Source organism: Paramormyrops kingsleyae, chromosome 6 (assembly GCF_048594095.1).
Source record: "Paramormyrops kingsleyae isolate MSU_618 chromosome 6, PKINGS_0.4, whole genome shotgun sequence".
NCBI classification, from domain to species: domain Eukaryota; kingdom Metazoa; phylum Chordata; class Actinopteri; order Osteoglossiformes; family Mormyridae; genus Paramormyrops; species Paramormyrops kingsleyae.
Genome location: NC_132802.1, coordinates 33,228,410 through 33,247,968, shown reverse-complemented (window position 1 = coordinate 33,247,968; position 19,559 = coordinate 33,228,410). Strand labels below are relative to the sequence as shown.

The 19,559-nt window shown below is 40.1% G+C and overlaps 1 protein-coding gene across 4 annotated transcripts in view; it reads right to left on the bottom strand.

Moving 5' to 3' along the window:
• Nucleotides 1–19,559, bottom strand: part of lamb2l (laminin, beta 2-like) — a 54,334-nt gene that overhangs the window by 31,236 nt on the left and 3,539 nt on the right. For 3 of the 4 annotated variants that reach the window (XM_072713094.1, XM_072713093.1, XM_072713095.1), the window contains exons 2-7: nucleotides 13,499–13,570; nucleotides 4,043–4,212; nucleotides 1,991–2,126; nucleotides 1,824–1,897; nucleotides 1,166–1,354; nucleotides 1,007–1,070 (exon numbers count right to left, since the gene is read on the bottom strand). In XM_072713094.1, coding sequence (XP_072569195.1) covers nucleotides 1,007–1,070; nucleotides 1,166–1,354; nucleotides 1,824–1,897; nucleotides 1,991–2,126; nucleotides 4,043–4,212; nucleotides 13,499–13,562 — 697 coding nt within the window. In that variant the 5' untranslated portion in view covers nucleotides 13,563–13,570. Of the gene's footprint in view, nucleotides 1–1,006; nucleotides 1,071–1,165; nucleotides 1,355–1,823; nucleotides 1,898–1,990; nucleotides 2,127–4,042; nucleotides 4,213–13,498; nucleotides 13,571–15,326; nucleotides 15,414–19,559 lie in introns of those variants that run through there. The other variant, XM_072713092.1, reaches the window with a different exon arrangement.

Below are 19,559 nucleotides of genomic sequence, written 5' to 3'. Positions count from 1 at the left end.
CTCAAAGCAGAATACTGACATACTTGTTTCACTGCAGAAGTCAGTCATGTTGATCTTCCTCATTGTACATGTCTGTCCATGCAATGTTTTTAATTTGACTTTATTGCACTTTATTTTACTTGTTCTTGTTGTTGGGGGGGGTGGTGGTATTGCAAGCACAGCACATAACATGGGGAAAACTTCAATGACAGATCTGGGCGACAGACTCTGACGTGGACTTAAATACACAGGACTAGACGAAACAATAAGAAACAGCTGGGAACAATCAGGATTGCATGCGAAGTTAATGAGGGGCGTAGCACACGAGAGGGTCATAGGAGCAGGTCATGATGGTTATGGACATACTTTTATAGTTTTTGTTACACTTTTGTATTTATCTGGAGAAGACTTGATTCAAAATAAAAATTAGTCACCATGTTAATCTACATCCATCCAAAGTTTTTATTTTTACCTTATTGCACTTTATTTTGCTTGATTTATGGGACATACTTGACTACACTAGATTTTGTTTACAGTTCCCAATAAAATATGATAAAAATGCTAATTATATTTGCCTTTTTTAATTCATTGAAATGTAAAGGATTTTGTGAAAGTTCATCATTTCGACTACTATCCCCAGTATCTAAAAGAATCGAATCGTATCGCATCGTATCGTATCATGGGAATTTCTGAGGTATCAAAAAAAATCGAACCGTTGGCTTAAGGAATCGATATTGTATCGTATCGCGAGGAAAGCTGTGATTTACACCCCTAGTAAATACACAATTGGGGTGTGACTAACTGACACACAGTCCTTGCCCAATGACTTTGTGGGAACCATATGGGAACCGTGTGAACCATGTGAGAAAACCATATTAAACACATGAAGTGTTCAACAACAGTGGGATGTGCTGAGGTGGGTTTAAGAGTATCCTTTTAGTAGAAAACACTAGCAGGTTTTTCAACGTTGGGTTTGGATTAAAAATTTTCAAAAATAATGTCTTATTCACCCACGTCAATATCTCACCTTGAATGTCACGACTGTAGGGGTCTTTGACATGAATAGCAGGATCAAGCACTTTGTAAATGATCTGCAAGGGACAGCAAGAGTAAAAGAGACTAGAGATTGCAGGACATTAAACTGGGACAGATTTCACAAGGACGATCTACGTAAAAAGCAACAGACCTCCCCACTGGAGGAAGGCTCGATGTTAGAGTAGCGCTCCTCACAGATGACATCGGTAACGAAACGGGGGGCGCGGGCAGGCACATAAGGGAACATCCTGGTGCAATTGTAGGAGAAGTAGCGGTAGGGATTCCAAGATTGACCGAAATTCATAGAGCGTTCAATGACCATGGCAGCAGGCCTGAATGTCTGGGAACAAAGAGAACCACATCACAAGCTCTCTTCGATAAGTAGGCTTTCACTTACAAAGACATTACATTGCCATTATAGCAACCTTTAAATCCATCCATCTATAATTCAATCCAGAGGTGGATAGTTCAGGTCCAGAAAGTAAAAATTCAAACCAAGACTTTGTTTCAACCAACCAGTTGAGTACTCTGTGACTCGTTATATTCAACTGATTGGTTGAAACAAAATCTTGTTCTGGATTTTTATTTTGTGGACTTGAACCTTGAACATTTGATTCAATCACTCATCCAGTACAGGGTCACAGTGAGTCTGAAGCCAATACCAGGAAGAATGGCACATAACCAAGGAGAACATAATGTATCGAATGCCACTCATCAAAGGGCAGGTGTAGAGAACTTACACACTATCTGCAAATCAGAGTGACCAGTTCACCTAAACCCTTGTTTGTAGACTGCAGCAGTACACTTACTCTGAACTTCATGATGAGATGAGTAAAGTGGAACTCAGCCTCCAGATCCAGCCTGAGAGTGACGTTCTCCTCACCTTTGGGGAAATGCAGAGGAACCACATACAAAAATCTATGTCAGGACAAGCAACGTTCCCAAACATCAAACAGAAAACCATAGGTGACCTCACCGTTGACTGACTGCCACCAGTTGAGGTTTCCATTCCTGTCTTTCAAGTAGATGACATTCTCCACCCGGTGGCTGTACTTATTCCTGATAGGGTCATATGGCGATTTGGAGTTGCACGAAAAACATTTGTCTTTCTCCTAGAGAATAGAAATAATAAAAGGGCTGTTTACTAAAAAGAACTCTTCCTGATTTTTGTTCCTGGTGACCTTTTATCAGATACAACTAAGTTCCCTGCCCAGGATAAGTGGTTAGAAGGTGGATGGATGGGTGGATGCTTATTTAGAGGTGAAATGTAAAAAACCCTAGAATGTACAGAAACCCATTTTCCAGCAGGCTGTGGAGCAGATATCCAAGCAAAAATAATGACAAGACTTCAGAAATGGTCTTCCCAGATGTATTGTCATACATTTTATTTAGTTATGTTTCATTTTGTTTGTTCACTGCTTACTTGTATGTTCCCATTATTATATTCCCGCATCTGTCCACACAAATAAAGATTTTTGTATGTTTAAGTTATCATTGGGCTTAGATCATGTGCACCTTTACTCACTGTCTGACTCACAATCAGATTTTAAAGCTGAACAAATGAAATATAAATAAACAGCAGCATGCTAAACCCAAACAACAAAAAATAAGTAGGGGCCTCAAAGGCAAATAATTTTGCGGGCTCTGTAAGCTACAATGAGTGTGGTAAACCTTTTCAGTACAGGCCCACTGCAAATGAGCTGCTGTTACAGCTTTAGTTCCAGTCCATCAACTGTGTCATGGCTGTACAGTAAGTGACAAACAGAAGCTCCAAAAGAAAATATGTTGATGTGGGCAACAGACAGCAAGACAATCCAAGATTAACTTCAGAGACAAACAGAAGTGACCCAACTAAGGCTAATAGAAGAACTCAAACAGAAATGAGGAGTGGGCACTAGCAACACCAAGACACTCTTCAAACCAATATGCAAGAACAAAATCCAAAATCGCAACCACAGTATCACAGTATTTTTACTTCATATGCAGAAGTCAAATTAGCAGAGAAAGCGAAACATTAAGCACATCCATCCATCCATCTTCTAACCACTAATCATCTGGATAGGGTGGTATTGGGGCTAATTATCCTAAATGGATATCTCTGAACTATGGAAAAAACCTGCAGGACACAATAAGAACATGCAAACTCCACACACACAGAAGAGGTTCCGAGTCCTTAAACCCCTATAAAAGGTATGAGGCAACAGTGCTACCTACTAAGCCACCCCATTGACTCTGGCTCAACTCAGTCAATTTAAATTTTACATAGCACCCTTCACAGCACAGCAGCTCTCAATCAGTCCTGTGAAAGTCGGGCCTTGTTAGTCTAAAGCCTGAAAATGTGGGTGGGAGGTCCACCTTATGCAGTAGCTTAGCTAGTGAAGAGAATTCAGAAACCTTAAAGCTTTTTGATCTTGAGCCCAGTTCCTTAACTAGAAGTTTAGGCTAATAATTCTACTACCGTTGTTATTTGTGTCCCACAATAAACCATCCAAATCATACAGAGATAAGCTAGGTCATGGAACTGTGATCCCTCAACATATGCACCATATATGGCAAAGAAATGTGTTTTTTTTTTCAGTGAAGTGCTTTCTGTAAGGCCATATTGTTTTGTTAGGTGAGCATGAGGGGTTGACAGGTTTGGACGTGCCTGTTAGGAAGAGACAGGCATACAGAATTCATTCATATATTTTATGTAACTCAAAAATAAGCATGTCTAAATATGTACTCAAGCACTCAAGTATCACTGAAGAATGTAAACATTATGGGTGACAATGATTCAGATTCAATTGTCTGTTTCTACTGGGCAAAAACATCTGCCTGTACACATATCTGGGCAAGTCCATACAAAAATGACATGTGAACTGAGTTGAGTCTGGAAAGTATGAGTATTTACATACTGAAAACAGGAAGTAAATATTTTTCTTAACATGGTCATGAAATGGAGTACAGTATGTGTCCTTGTGTGGTCATTCAGGTATATGGATGCATATGTGACATGCATTAGAGGTTGATGAGCGGTGATCCTCACTAGCAGGTGGCTGACAATGCAATATTGCTCTGGAACATGCAGGCCACAGGTTGAGGTAGCTGTCAGGTTAGCAGCTCGACCAATGAGGAGGTTGCCTGTTGCTGGGTAACAGCTTCCATCTGTGCATCCATGTAGGGTTGATGGCAAGTCTTGAGTGAAGGTGCTGACAGCTAAAGTTGGAACATAGAGGACACACGTGAGGCAGACCAAGACAAATTGGATGTAATTGTAAATGAGCTATATTTGGGCTGGAGAAGAAGCAATCATTCAGCAGTCAATGTAAAAATAATCACAGGTGCAATAGAAAGGAAATAGTCACTCCATAAACAATGGAAAGTAAAATACAGTTGGAATACAGTTGGTCATTGTAACCAATGGGTTCACAAACTCTGAAGCAGCATTGTTTGCTTGGCCCCATGGTTAATGACTGAGCTGTGATAAGCCATAAACTCAATATCCTGTTTTTGGACAATAGGACTCAACCATCTATAGCACACAACCGTTAAAGAATGAGTACCTACAGTGACCATCTGAAATCCTACACATCAAAGAGGCATGTTCTTATGAAATAGAAACATCTCTCTCCATGCCAACAAAGCATGAGGTCAGTGCTTGGCTTGGCAGTTACAGCTATAAGACTTCGTTGTAAATGAACACACATGGAAAACCTTCATGAAATCTAATCTAGAGATTGATGTAATTTGCGTAATGCTATAAGCCTACTATATCAATTTACCAACTGCATTTCAAAAGGAAGGGCTGTGAAAGAATTCAGGGTTTATGCTGTTGTGATCAGGGCTGGATTCAGGCATAGGCAAACTAGGAAACTGCTTTGGACCCGTTCAGCACATGAGGGAAAAAAACACATAACATTCATGTATATAGAATTCATAAACAGGAATAATTACAAGAAATTAAGAATAAGAATTATTATTATTATTATTATTATTATTAATAATAATAATAATAATAATAATAATGATTATTATTATTATAAAAAACCAATACACCAAATTAAAATGTTTATGTGCAGTGAGAAACATGGCCGGCCCTAGTTATAGGCACAAAAGACAATTGCCTAGGGCTCCCGAATTTCAGTGAAATGATCATCAGATTTCTCAATTTAGAGAGACCAATTTCCAAAATGGGAGGAATCTGGAGTACCCAGAGGAAACCCGTACAACACAGATAAGACAAACAAACTCCACACCACAGAGCAGGGATGCAATTCCAACTCTCAGCACCAGAGATGAATGGCAACAATGTTACCCACTGAACCACTCCATAGGTCTTGCTTTGATCATTACACTGCAAATACTGCATTATTACAAAGGGTGTGTATCACACAATTCTATTGCATTATGAAATTATTATAGACAGAAAAAACACAGGTTACTGCAAGCCGGTTGGCACCGGCAGAAGAGCAGCAACTTTGCGCTAGCTTGTCACAGCATGACTGTAATGGAATACAGGCAGACTACAGATGACATCTGCATTGCACAATGAATTGTCATCCTGTTCACAACCAGTTCACAACAACTAAACAGAGAGTTTCACTGTGATTCCACACTTTAATTACCAGAGTGATTATACATGCCCAATAGGACTGTTAAGGACCCACGGTGTTGTCAAGATCTGAAACATACACACATGCAAGGAACCTTGAGTCAAGCAGGAAATGACAACAGTGTGACTACATGTGTGAGTGGCCTCTAATGCTAGTCAATTAGGTCACCAATCTGCCATAGCATAAGTACGAGTTTCCACCCCTACCACACATACTCTTCCCTTATTTAACAAATCCCTCCACACATCCTTTCCTCCACCTGCTCTTTCACTTTCAACTACCAGACTCTCCCATTCATATCACAGGTCCCCAGACAGGGAATTAGAAAGGGAACATTCCACGGTCACCTTCTGTAGGCCTAGCATAGGAATGTGACTAAGTACAGACATATACACACATACATAAAAAAACATTCACAAGCAGCCCGGCAATGACTCTGGCATGACCAACGAAACTCACACACACAACAATCAGGTTTACAGCACTGCTAAAACAGAGTGCAAACAGCCTTCCACTTTCCTGAGGTAATGTTTTACTCATGAACATCCATAAACATGCAATTAGCTTTAACCCTGACTGAATTTCATTAGATAACTGACAAGAAGAGGAAACTCCCTGTGTCCATAGGGCAGTTGAATTATATATCACATATCTTTTGTACTTAATGTAAATTCACCACAAGAACACCGACTGCATGCCTAAGCCAGCTCAGGATAGTATTGGGGATACAGACAGACTTTATTTTATTTATTGCCTTGTCCGATAGGAACTTTTATTCCCAGAGAAAATTCCACATTTACATGGTCTGCTAGGATGAAAAAGAAGGAAATGTATGGGTGTGGAAGGGCAGAATTCCCACAGCATACCAACAAGCTCTCTAGGTTAAGTGAGGAACACTTAATTATTAAAGAATCCTAACAAGCACAGCTCTGACTCTTTCAGGCCCGTTTGATTGTGCCAGTATTGACATTCAGTGTCAGAAAAGGGGCAACCATCACTCTTGCAAGTTGGGCTGATATCATCCAGATATACCCATCCATATTTCATATCAATCCAGCCAGTTCTCTGGGTGAGATATTCAACCAATTAAGATTACACTAAACTCTGTGAAGCCTTCCAGCCATGACCCTGTTTATGTGGTGGAGGACCAGCTGATGGAGGTTAATGTTTGTTTGGCTGTATACAGTAATGTGCTCATAAATCTCACCCTTGGAATGTGTCGGCATACAGATGATTTTCTTTGAATAAATGGTCACAGTATGAGCAACACAATCTGCTTAAGCAAACAATGGGTCTTATTAACAGGGAGTGGCGGGCAAACGAAGGTCTTTGTACATTTGATATCACAGTACCGGCCACTGAGATGACAATGAGGAAACTGAAAATGAAACAGCCTAATCCTTGGTCTTTCCATCTCAGAAGAATGGGATCATTATGGGTGCATGCTATTTGATGTGCTTTTCCTGTATGGGAACTGCATTGGATGAGACAGATGTTTAAGATTAAGCTCCCGTCTATTCTTATTTCTTATCTCTAAGAAAATGTTCTACTGTATTTCTAGATTATTATTCCATGGCAGAAATGTAGTTTGTGTTAGAAAATTCATTTTTGCTTTGGAATACAAATATCCATATCCACAATATATTTATGGATTTTAGGGCCCCAAAAACAACCTTTCCACTCCATGTTTCTTCTCCCAGCAGCAGACCGGGCTGCTTGTCAGAGTGATAACCCTGTTTTATTTCATTCCTGTTCTTTGTAAATATGTGCAAACCAACATGGAATAACATGGAATAATAATACTCTAATGCAAACCATGCCTTTGCTTTTGGGGCCCCAATCTAGTGTCCCAGTGACTGTGGCACAAAGCAAGGACCTGATATCACTCTTTGAGAGGCAGCGGTGCTCTGGGAACAATGGCATTCTCAGGCCTACATGGCTCTGCACAAAGCAGGCTGCAGGTCACGGAAAGTCAGACAAGCTGGCAAACAAAGACAGGTGGGTGAAGCCACAGGCCGGATGAAGGTGGGGCTTCTCCTCTTCTGGTCCAATATGCCCAACAGCTCACTGTTTGTGTCCTTCTCAGTGTTTTGCAGCTGTTGCCAATTGAACTGTTCATATCTGTTGCTATGCTCTGAAGCCTGGACCTGAGGTGCTTTCAAATTGCATGTGCGTTCCCTGCCATTGTTAACAGGCTCGAAGGGAGGCAGGAGTACATGAATATTCAGGAAAACTGTTACTGTTTTTTTTTTTTTCTTTCTTTCCAGGCAGTATTGGGGGCAATAAGAGAAGGGAGAGTGAAAAACACAGCAATGCAAACCAAAGACTTTCCTGGTGTCAGAGAGGTGCTCAGCTGGCTTCTGAGTGTATGGGTGTGTACTAAAAGTGCGCGATTTTAGGGCGTAGTGCGTTCACACTGACAACTAAGCCAAAATTCAGTGCACTGAAAGTACCCAGATGGTGCACTGAAAACGGCCAGAAAACGCAGTGCAGAATGATGGACACTACTCACACTAAACAGATGCCATTTTGACTACGTAGCGGAAGGGGAGGGACTTTCGGCAAGTTTTTATTGTTAAATTAAGGCGGACAACAACACAGACACGTAAGCCCAAGCGGAGGCAACTGCTTCATATAAATCTAAGCAACGTTAATAAAATTATTTTACTGATGTATACTGCGGTGTCTAGCCTGTCACTCTCTGACGACAGTTATAGATAATTTGTTTGAGTTTGCGATTATATGGACTTTGCACATGTAAATGTTAGCAGTTTTTTTTAGCCGGTTAGGCGGTAGTAGATAGGTTATATACACGCAAATAAAACCACAAGGAAATTCATTGTAAACAAAACACAGCAGATATTTTGGCGCGCTGGAGAATCGCGATCAAATGCTAGTCCGTCACTTCCGGTAAGTGCAAAACGTTAGTGTTCCATTTAGGACAGCACTTACCCATGGTAGTGTGCACTACAGAAGGAAGTACGCAGTGCGCACTACGCACTACATCTCAGTGCACTGACACAAGTGCGCGATTTCGGACATACCCTGTGATTAGCTGGCGCTCAAAGCGACCACTTAGGGCCAGTTTATGTGGTGGGTAATTGAAGGCAAACATAAGACATCATTTGGCAAGAATGCAGGGAAGTGAAAAACAGCATAGCAAAAAAATATATATATAACTAAGTGCCAAGGTGTTACCAGGAGCTGTCAAATGTAAATCCTCAGGGCATTCCTCCTGGAGCCCTTACTTCTGCACAACACCTCCCACTAAAACAACTCTATCTACAAGCTGGGGCTCTTCATCATGTACACAGTCAAGCCTATAACTGCCTCAAAGCAGTGCCACCATGGGTAACCAGGCCAAAAGCATCACTTTCTGAACACGTCCTGCAGAAAAGTAATGTAAGATAGTTGAACAGGAAAGTACTAATAACACAGCCACACAGACTAACCCAGACCTTCAGCATGTGATATGTGAGATACACTGGAAAGTGTACCATGACCCTATGTAGGAGACTAAACTCACACTCATCATAAGAGTGAGTGTCATCATAAGAAAGTGCTGCTTTTCTCTATTTATTCTACATGGTTACTTTTAAAATCAAAGCCTTGTTGTAAAGTCTAGTACCCTTTTGCAAGCAGATCCAAGCCCTGCTTGGCCTAGGAACCCCACCACAAAGACCCAGTGATCTTGCATATGCACACAACACCTGATATTATCGAGGATTAACGAGAAACAGCCCAAATGGCAGTGTATGGTGGGGAACTGCTCCGGGGTTACTGCATGGATATCACTCCTCTCTCAGGAAACCATGAAAGCAATCCTGAGCTACAGCAGCACGTGGAAAGCAATCACAAGATCAAGTAATCCGACTTTAATGGGATTACTGCAGGACTTTAGGAAAAAAGCTCTCGGGTATAAGAGCTGGAATGCCAACAGTTTCTTCCAAAGAGGCGTCCTCATGGTTTAGAGTCCTACACATACTCTCTTCTAGGTTTTTAATGACGGACGTCATAAAGAATAAACACAGCCTGCTGCACGTCTCTGTGTCCTACCACTACAGCATCTCTGAACAACCTGTAAGTCACGAGGAATAGGGTCATTATTCCTGCAATAATAATTACAATAATGATAATGTGTTTAAAAAATAAGTTTTAATCACAACCATCACCACAAGAAACAGCTTTGTGATCCTAAAAAAATTGTATGCTGAAAAAAATTAGATATGCAGATTAGAAGGATTATGGACATCCAGGTCAGGGCTAGGCACTGTGAACTAATGCAACGTGGATTTAGGAGAGGTAGAACCTGTTTAACTAATCTACTTGGGGTACCTCAGGGTTCAATTTTAGGACCACTATTTTTCCTAATTTACATTAATGATATTGACACTAATACATACATTAGACTGGTTAAATTTGCAGATGACACCAAGTTGGGTGGTGTAGCAGATACTAAACTAGCAGCACTGAGATTACATTGGGATCTTGATTTAATTAGCAACTGGGCTGATACCTGGCAGATAAAATTTAATATAGATAAAGGCAAGATAATCCATGCAGGGAGCAGAAATATAAAGTAAAGATATTTTATGGATTCCATAGAAATAAAGGTAGCTGATTATCAGAAAGACCTCGGTGTGTATGTTGATTCTTCCATGTCCCACTCTCACTAGTGTGGGGAAGCAATTAAAAAGGCAAATAGGATGTTGGACTACATCTTTAGGTGTGTGGAGTTTAAGTCAAGGGAGGTGATGCTATGATTATACAATTCCTTGGTAAGACCCCACCCAGAATATTGTGTGTAGGTTTGGTCGCCATACTTTAAAAAGCACATTTCTGCCTTGGAAAGGGTACAACGTAGGGCTACAAGAATGATTCCTGGTCTTAGAGGAATGTCTTATGAGGAGAGGTTAGCTGAGCGGCATCTGTTCAGCCTCGCGCAAAGGAGACTAAGGGGGGACATGATCCAGGTATATAAGATTCTAACAGGTCTGGATGCTGTACAGCCAAATGGGTACTTCAATATTAATTTAAATGCTAGAACTTATGGCCATAGGTGGAAATTAGCAGGAGAACATTTTAAAATGGATTTTGAAAGCACTTCTTTACACAGCGTGTAGTTAGAGTAGGGAATATTCTTCCTGTTAGTGTAGTGCAGGGGTGCCCAACTCCAGTCCTGGAGGGCCGGAGCCCTGTGTAGCTTAGTTCTTTCCCTGTTCCACCATAAATGATTCAGCTCAAGAGCTGTGTGGTAATTAACACAAGGAGTTGAATCAGGTGTGTTAAATGAGGGGAAACCCAAAAATGTGCAGGGCTCTGGCCCTCCAGGACTGGAATTGGGCACCCCTGGTGAAGTGCAAGCTAAAACCTTAGATAAGATTTTAACAACTCTGAGTTATTAGCCGAGTTCTCCCCAAATGAGCTTGATAGGCTGAATGGCCTCCTCTAATTTGTAAATTTTCATGAGATCAGTGGGTTATAAAAGGAGTCACCACAGAGACAGCATCACTTTACAATATTGGAAGAAATCAGCACTCTGCTCAGCAGATGATCACCTGAGCGTAGGGTTGCACAATATCAAATTGCGATATAATTGTGATTACATGGGGCATGGGCAATAATGACCAGGGCTTCAGATGACGGGTGAAAACATTTGGTAATTAGATTAGTAGTACGATTAAAATATTAAGAAGAGGTGTATTGTGATGCCCAAAAGCTAGTAATCTGCATATACAGTCATGTGAAAAAATTAGGACACCACATTAAATATTTAGTTCTTTATTAAGAAATAGCAACATATCAGTATTAAATCTTCTTTCAAATTATATCTGTAGATGACGGTGATGTAATTGCATCATCTATGCAAAAAGCCCGGATCTGAATCCTATTGAGATGCTGTGTGGTGATTTGAAGCAGAAGTGCATGCAAGACACCCTTCAAGCTTAAGGAATTCTGCATTGGAGAGTGGGGAAAGCTTTCTGCCAGTCGATGTCAGAGATTGATAGATGGTTATAGAAAACGTCTCATTTAGGTTATTTCAGCTAAAGGGGGAAATACTAGTTATTAGGGCACAGGGTGTCCTAACTTTTTCCTCAGTAGGAATTGGCATCTTAGTTAATTTCCTTTGTTAAATAAGTGAATATGTTTCTAGTTTTTGCATAGCTGATGCAATTACATCAGCTCTATCTACAGATATAATTTGAAAGAATATTTAATACTGATATGTTGCTATTTCTTAATAAAGAACTAAATATTTAATGGGGTGTCCTAATTTTTTCACATGACTGTATACAGTGGTACCTTAGAACTCGAACTTAATCCATTCAGGACTCCGGATCGAGTCCTAAAAAGTTTGAGTTGTGATCGAATTTTCCCCATAAGAAATAATGGAAAACCAATTAATTGATTCCCGGCCCCAAAAAATTACACCTAAATATGTTTTTTTTAGAATTTAAACACAAAATGAACAAGATAAAACAAGAAGAGTATATACTGTACTAAACACATCTAAGCACATTTATCAAAACAGTAATTTGTAAAGTAATAAAATAAATGTATCCAAACAATGTGTAAAGTTAAAAAAAAAACGTGTCCTGCCCCGATCGTCCACTCCTTCCGTGTGTCACGCCCCCTGAAGCTTTACCCTTTGTTTCCGCTGAGAGACGTGCGGTGTGACTCATTTCCCCGGTTTGACTTCTGAGATTCAGATCGAGCTCTAGGTAATTTTTTAACTGGTTGGTTCGACTTTTAAGAAATTTTAGTTCTAATGAGTTTGAGAACTGAGATACCACTGTACTTGTATCCTACATTTATTACATTAAGTTAGCGGAGTACTCCTCATACTGCTGTTTTGGTATATCATGGAAGTGACTTATAAGCACTGAAGTGGTGGTAAAGAAAGGGACAGCTGAACAGCCACAACATCTTTTGAAAGAGGAAGTATTGTGGATAAATAAAGAAAAAAAAGAATTTGGTGGTGTGGTGGTACTTTTTGCAGTTTAAAGTCCGACACGTTAATTAAACATAAGGATTCACAGAATATATACAGATTAATTTGATTGATTAATGATGAACAAATGTGACAATTCGTATGTGGTTGTGATCAATTGAATCATCTTTTATCTCTTAGGTTAGGCCTTACCAAACTAAGATATGTGTGTTTTTTTCCAGAAGAGGAGACTTCGGGAGCATTTGTCCTCTCCTGTCTACATTACCACCCTAGTCTGAGTGAAATAACAATAGCTTCAGAAGGTGACTGTGACTGGGAGGTTGGGAACCATGATGGGATGGTGCAGAATATCCCTGGTTACTATGGTTATCTAATACCTTTCTGGAGTTTTCAGCCGTGACACCCGACAACCAAGAGGAAAAATATCTTTGAAGTCAGTCACTTTACAGATGTTCCAATTCTTTACATTTTTTATGCTTTCTCAACTGGCAGCATCTCAAAGGGGCACGTATTAATTTCAAGAAATGTCACTTAGTTTGTTCCTTTCGAATGGACTTAGGAGGTATAGGTATAAAAACTACCAGTGGGTTAGACTTTTAACGTGTGAGATCTGTGAGAACATTGGCGCCATATTCCTTTACAGAGGAACCAACACCATACAATGGTCCTGAATTTTAGAAATGGTCAAACCATCCATTGCAAACTCTTTATACTAATTAACTGATATATAAACAAATAAAATTTAACAAATAGCAGACTGAGGTCTTTCTAACTGGCATTAAATGTTCAAGATGTTCATGTAGTGCACAGCTTGTTGTCAAATGAAATGCAATCGTGACATTGATATTAGGCAGCTTTTGGCTAATGTGATTGCACTGTGAAACTTTACTTCATAAACACTTACCATACAAGGTGGGTAGGGAAAAACATCACTTACCTAAGAAGACCAAACTGAAAAGGCCAGCCATGATATGGAGTGACCTCACACAGCATGTCCCCATCTGGCAAACTACAACACAGAGGAACATACAGTCACTGGCCTGGTACTTTGTGTCTGCAATGGAAGTCAACTGAAAACTCTCTTCCTACAGTAGCTATATCTGCAGAGTAGATGAGTTTCTCCACCATACATTGACTATGCACTGCAGAATCATAACCTTGCATACAAAGTATGAATGCATGTCTCCGATTTCAGAAATGAGGCGTGTTTCTAAACACACAATGTATGTGTGGTGATTATGGGTTACTCAAAAGCTAGCTTTGTTTTAATGTAACTTTCAGTTGCACCAATTGACCACACATCAAAACTCAGCCCATTGATAAAAAGAGAACGTGTAACAGTAGCTTAATTAATCACTAATTGGCTACTGATACTTTGCCAGGGGAAACCTGAAAATCATTGTTTCTGTGGCCAGAAGCTACAGAAATGGTTTCTGTGTACATAATATCTGCAAACACAACTAGAGGGCAGCTCACCCTTATTACACATTACTGGGAACATTACAGTATTACAGTATTCTACTCTTTTAACCTTTTCAAGACCTCCATTTTAACAACCTCTGAAAGCAGCTCATCACATATGTCACGAGAGTAACAGCTATAATACTGATATTTAATTAATTCAAGCACTTGTCCGGTACTGAGTCATAGATAGTACAATTAAATTAAATAGATACCATATAAACATTGGCTTAGTAGTTCTGCACAGCAGAAATATGATACAATGATACCCACTTGGATAAGCAGAGTCTAAGTATCTAAACATAAACAGAGAAACATTTTCTATTCCTTTTGTAGGGCTGACTGAATGCATTTCCTGCAAAACATGCTCCATTGCCCAGTAAGGCTCAATGTTTCTTGCAAAACATTTTAAACAGGAAAAAAACAAATGAGTAGGACTGAAATCTACATGGAAAATTTTCTTTGAAAGTCTGTAGGAAAACAGTAGGCTACATAGGAACTCCACTCACAACATCCACACCAGTGATTCCCCTACCATTATATTAGGAAGGTATCCCGCCCCCCTAACGGCACCTCCTGCCCCCTCCTGAAGGTTAAGTTAATGTTATTTAATTTTATTTTCTATATAGCACCAGATAACAACATAAGTCATTTAAGGTTACCTTTCCTATTGAACAGGTCTATGCAATGCCCTTTTATTAAACAAACTAAATAGCCTTATGTTATTTATCTTATTTACACAACAGCTTGTCATTTTTGTCTCTACACGGTCACACGTTTACAATTCTCCTCTGCTCTCTGTATTGTATATAGTCCCACCCCGAATTGCGCACACACACAGGTGAGCACACTCCCACCAGTGGACAGAGAGCATGCGTCGGAAAATATGTCGCGTCAACCACCTGAAAAGCAGACAAAAATATCTGTGTTTTTTTGACTGCTGTCATTAAAAGAAACACATGAACATCATGAATCCCGTCGGTGTCCGTCTGCCCCCCCCCCCCCCCCCAAAGCTGTAAACCTAGGGGAAACACTGCACACAGAGAGGTCAACTGACAAATGTCTTTCCAACAGGACACTATGAGGTAAACAGATGCCAATGCAATTTCCCCATGCAACAGGGTGGCTTCCTGCATAAATTAACTGAATAATTACAGTGTGCTGCCAAAACACACAAAAGAAAACAGGCAAACAACACCAAGCAGATGGATGGTGAAGATTTACTAAGATGCTACAAAACAATGACTGTGCAGTGTAACCTGGAGACAAGTTTTTAACAAGGCAGAAACAGCTTGAGTACTCACACTGCCAAAGAAATTTTTTTGCTGCGACCAAACTTCTCATGCGAGACCTTCCTGCATCCCTCTAATCAGCGAGTGCAGGCGTCCGCATGTACACCCATAAATGTGCTCGCACGAGTGTGAACTCAAAAAAAAAAAAAACAAAAGCCTTGTCAGCACAAGTGACCATGGCAGCATAAAAACAAATGGAATAACGTCAGCCAATCACATGGCTGAAACAGCCCCCCCTCGCCCCCCCCCCCCCCCACCAAAGGAGGCACTAGGGTGAATGGTTGGTAATTCTTATTCAAATGGGCCTGTCATGCTGAAAGCCTTGTGTGAAAGGAGAAATGGTCTCTAGGCAGGCGGAATGCATGCCTCCATTCTTTGGCAAGGCCATGGCCTCCGTGGATGGACCCTGGGCCGAGACCTCCATAGCCAGAGCACCGGACATAGCGGGTCCAACATCTCCAACTGTGAGAATGCCTCAAGTCCTCGCTGAGACGTTTTGGAAACTCAACTCCTCTCCATGAAAATAGGAATCAAACCCACAACTCTTAAGTTGTGAGGCCAACACGTCACCCAACTACTTCAGAGTATAACGATAATTCATTTAAAGTCATCTGTAAGTGATAAGATTTCATTTAAATATACCACTTATCAGACAGAATTACAGGCAATAACTGATTTGCTTAAAGACAGCCATTATGAACAGGACAAAATAGGAGACCATTACTTACAGCAGAGGGGTTCTGTACCACACTGAGACCTCAGTGACACCTCTGGATCAAGCTGCACCATGACCTACTGCATTCCACCTGCTTTTTCCTCCACTCAGTTAATCTTTCAACAATTCAACTCACATGGGTAAATGAGGATAGAAAAATCAGTATGCGTTCCAAATTTTTTTTTCCTAAGTCTTTCTGAAAAGAATTGGCATGTCTCACCCAGTTTCCCTTGACCTCCTCTCTATCTGTACTGTAATGTATCTGTATAAAGTATAAGTATGTAAGTAAGCAAATAAAGCAAGTATATTAAGTATGATAAAAAAAAATATATATAAAGAAAAGAATGGTGAAGGGCAGTAGAATGTTTAAGAACTCAGGAACTAAAAGTTCCTGGTACAGAGTGTAGCACAATGGACCCTGATGTTAGCGTAAATATCCTGCAAAAATGGCAGATTCAGTAAAACTGTGAGATGTACTGATAGCTTTGAACAAGGCTGGTTTTGTATTCTACTGAACTGGCATGGCACACGATGAATGATTCTGAGTGACACGAGTAAAATTATTTTTTAAAATAGCATATAGATTCTACTCAGGCCAAGAGTGCTGTGGGTAGAGTAGAGGGGTCCCATGTTTTCATAGTAATTGTCAGATGAAGATCAAAGTAGAAAGCATTTTCACTGACCATACCTCAACATGCAGGCTGATTTCAGACATAGAGAGCAAGAGGGAAAAAACACCTCAACATTTGTATTAGCTGCACCCTCTACATCTTAAATCTAGAACAAACTAGAAGATTATGGAACTCTACTTGTCCATTAAAAGAGCTGGAAGACGTAGCCCTGTGGATTTCTTGTTTTATAACTGTCATCTGAATCATTTCTCAAATTAGTATCAGTCAGAGTTCCTTAAAAAAAAGAAAAAGAAATGAACAATGCATTGCCTAGAGCAAAGCTATGATCAAGTGTGAGTGTGTGTGGAGATGGGGGCATGGGGGCAGTACAGACAATGTACGATAGAACTTATATATTTCAACTGTTTTCCAAGCAGAAAACACAGCAGTAACCTTGGACACAACAAGAAAAAGCAGTAGCTAAGCATTGCTAATATGAGCAAATCCTACTCAGTTCCCATGTGACATTGCAAAAAAAAAAAAAAGCTCACACCGCTTGAAGATAAAAGGACGGACTAAGAGATAGCCAAGATTGGGAAGTGAGGAGTCAGAAATGAAAGGATTTGTGTGCTGTGTCCACAAACTGTGCATTAAGACTGAAGAATTAATCTTTAACTATAGCAAAAGGCACACCTGCTGTGTATACAGAGAGCTGCTGGTTCTCAGCCCATTCCTACAGATAGGAAGAAGGAAATTTTTCCCTTGATTGCCTCACTGTCATGCAACCCCGACCCCCAAGCCAACCACCCCCAACAGACATTATTTTCATGCACCTTCCTCATAAATAACCTTTCCTTAATATTCATTCATTTCATTAGTATCACCCAAGCAGATATTTGTCAACGAAACAGAAACTCCTTAGGATGCTTAAAGTTTCAATATAATCCGAAAGTTCAAAGAAGAATAGAGTGCAGCGAGTACATAGTAAAACAGAGTAATGCACAGACAGATTCTACATCTGAAAGAAAACACATTTCCTGAAAGATCCATACATTAAAGCTACGAAAATACAGAAAAAATACTCTGAGCACAGAGTTTTTTCACAGTTTTCATAAATTATCTCCTGTTATTAAGAACATGGCTGTTGAAATTATGGGTTTCCTAACCATTATCATTAATTTGTCTTCAAAGGAAGTGAGATCAAGGTCAGATCCTGACACTGGACGCCAATTATATCAGTCAGCACACATTTATGGATGAACCAAGAAAAGTATTAATTTTGTCATACACATTCCAGCATTTTGTGCACTCCTTAAACAGGCAGAAAAACTAATACAGGTTTAAATAGAGATGAACATTCATGATCCTCTGAAAGAAGAATAATCCAACAAAAAAAATCACGCCCTCCATTCTGTTAACACTAATCATAAACACAGTCATGCTAGTTTAAGTATTTAAATGTATTTTCCTGTGTTTTTTCCCCAAATAATACTCATGAGGTTAATTCAACAAGCTATTTCAGACCTGCTTCTCAAACACTGTTCTTTTACATTAGAGACACACTTCAGAAGTATGATTTTATGGAACGTATTTGTCTCATTGGTACACCAACAACGCCATTGCGAGATTTACCTTGAAGACCCATCAGCGTAACATCCAGGTGCTTTTCCGCTGCATTACCTGTGGTTGTAACACTACTGTAGCTGGAGTACACATACTCCAGTTACATACCAATGATGTCTGCATTGCGTTATACAGTCAGGACCATAAATATTTGGACAGAGACAAAGTTTTTCAATTTTTAAGTACTGTACATTACCACAATAAATTTTAAAAGAAACAAGTCAGATGCTGTTGAAGTGCAGACCTTCAGCTTTAATTCAGTGGGTAGAGCAAAAACATTGCATACAAATGTGGGGAACTAAAGTAAGTTTTCTACACAATCCCCTCCTTTCAGGGGTTCATAAGTAATAGGACAAATTAATATAGCTGCAAATAAAATGTTCAATTCTAATACTTAGTTGAAAACCCTTTGCAGGCAATGACTGCCTAAAGTCTTGAACTCATGGGCATGACCAGACACTGGGTTTCCTCCTTTTTAATGCTCTGCCAGGCCTTTACTGCAGCAGCTTTATGATGCTGTTTGTTCTGTCTGTAGTTTAGTCTTTAGCAAGTGAAATGCATGCTCAATGGGGTTGACTCAGGTGACTGACTTGGCCATTCGAGAATATTCCACTTCTTTGCTTTAATAATGTCCTGGGTTGCTTTTGCTGTGTGTTTTGGGTCATTGTCCATCTGTATTATGAAACTCCGCCCAATCAATTTGGCTGGATTTGGCTGCATTAGAGCAGACATGATGTCTCTGAACACCTCAGCATTCATTCGGCTGCTTCCATCCTGTGTCACATCATCAAGAAACACTAAAGACCCAGTGCCACTGGCAGCCATGCACGCCTAAGCCATCACACTGCCACCACCATGTTTTACAGATGATGTGGAGTTATTTGGATCATAAGCTGTTCCAGCCCTTCTCCATATGATTCTGCGATCATCCACCACTGTTGTCATCTGAAGATGTCCAGGCCTTTTCGCGTTGCTGAGTTCACCAATGCTTTCTTTCTTTCTCAGGATGTATGAAACAGCTAATGTTGTGGCAATTTCTCGATTAGTTTTTTTCTCTTTTCGCAGCCTAAGGATGGCCTGCTTTACCTGCATACGGAGTTCCTTTGACCGCATGTTTTATGTTCACACCTTCCAAATCTTCCAAATGCAAACAAGACACCTCAAATCAACTCCAGGCCTTTTATCTGATTAATTGATAATGAAAGAACGAAGGAATTGCCCACACCTGTCCATGAAATAGCTTTTAAGTGAATTGTCCAATTACTTTTGGCCCCTTTAAGGCTTGGTGATACTTTT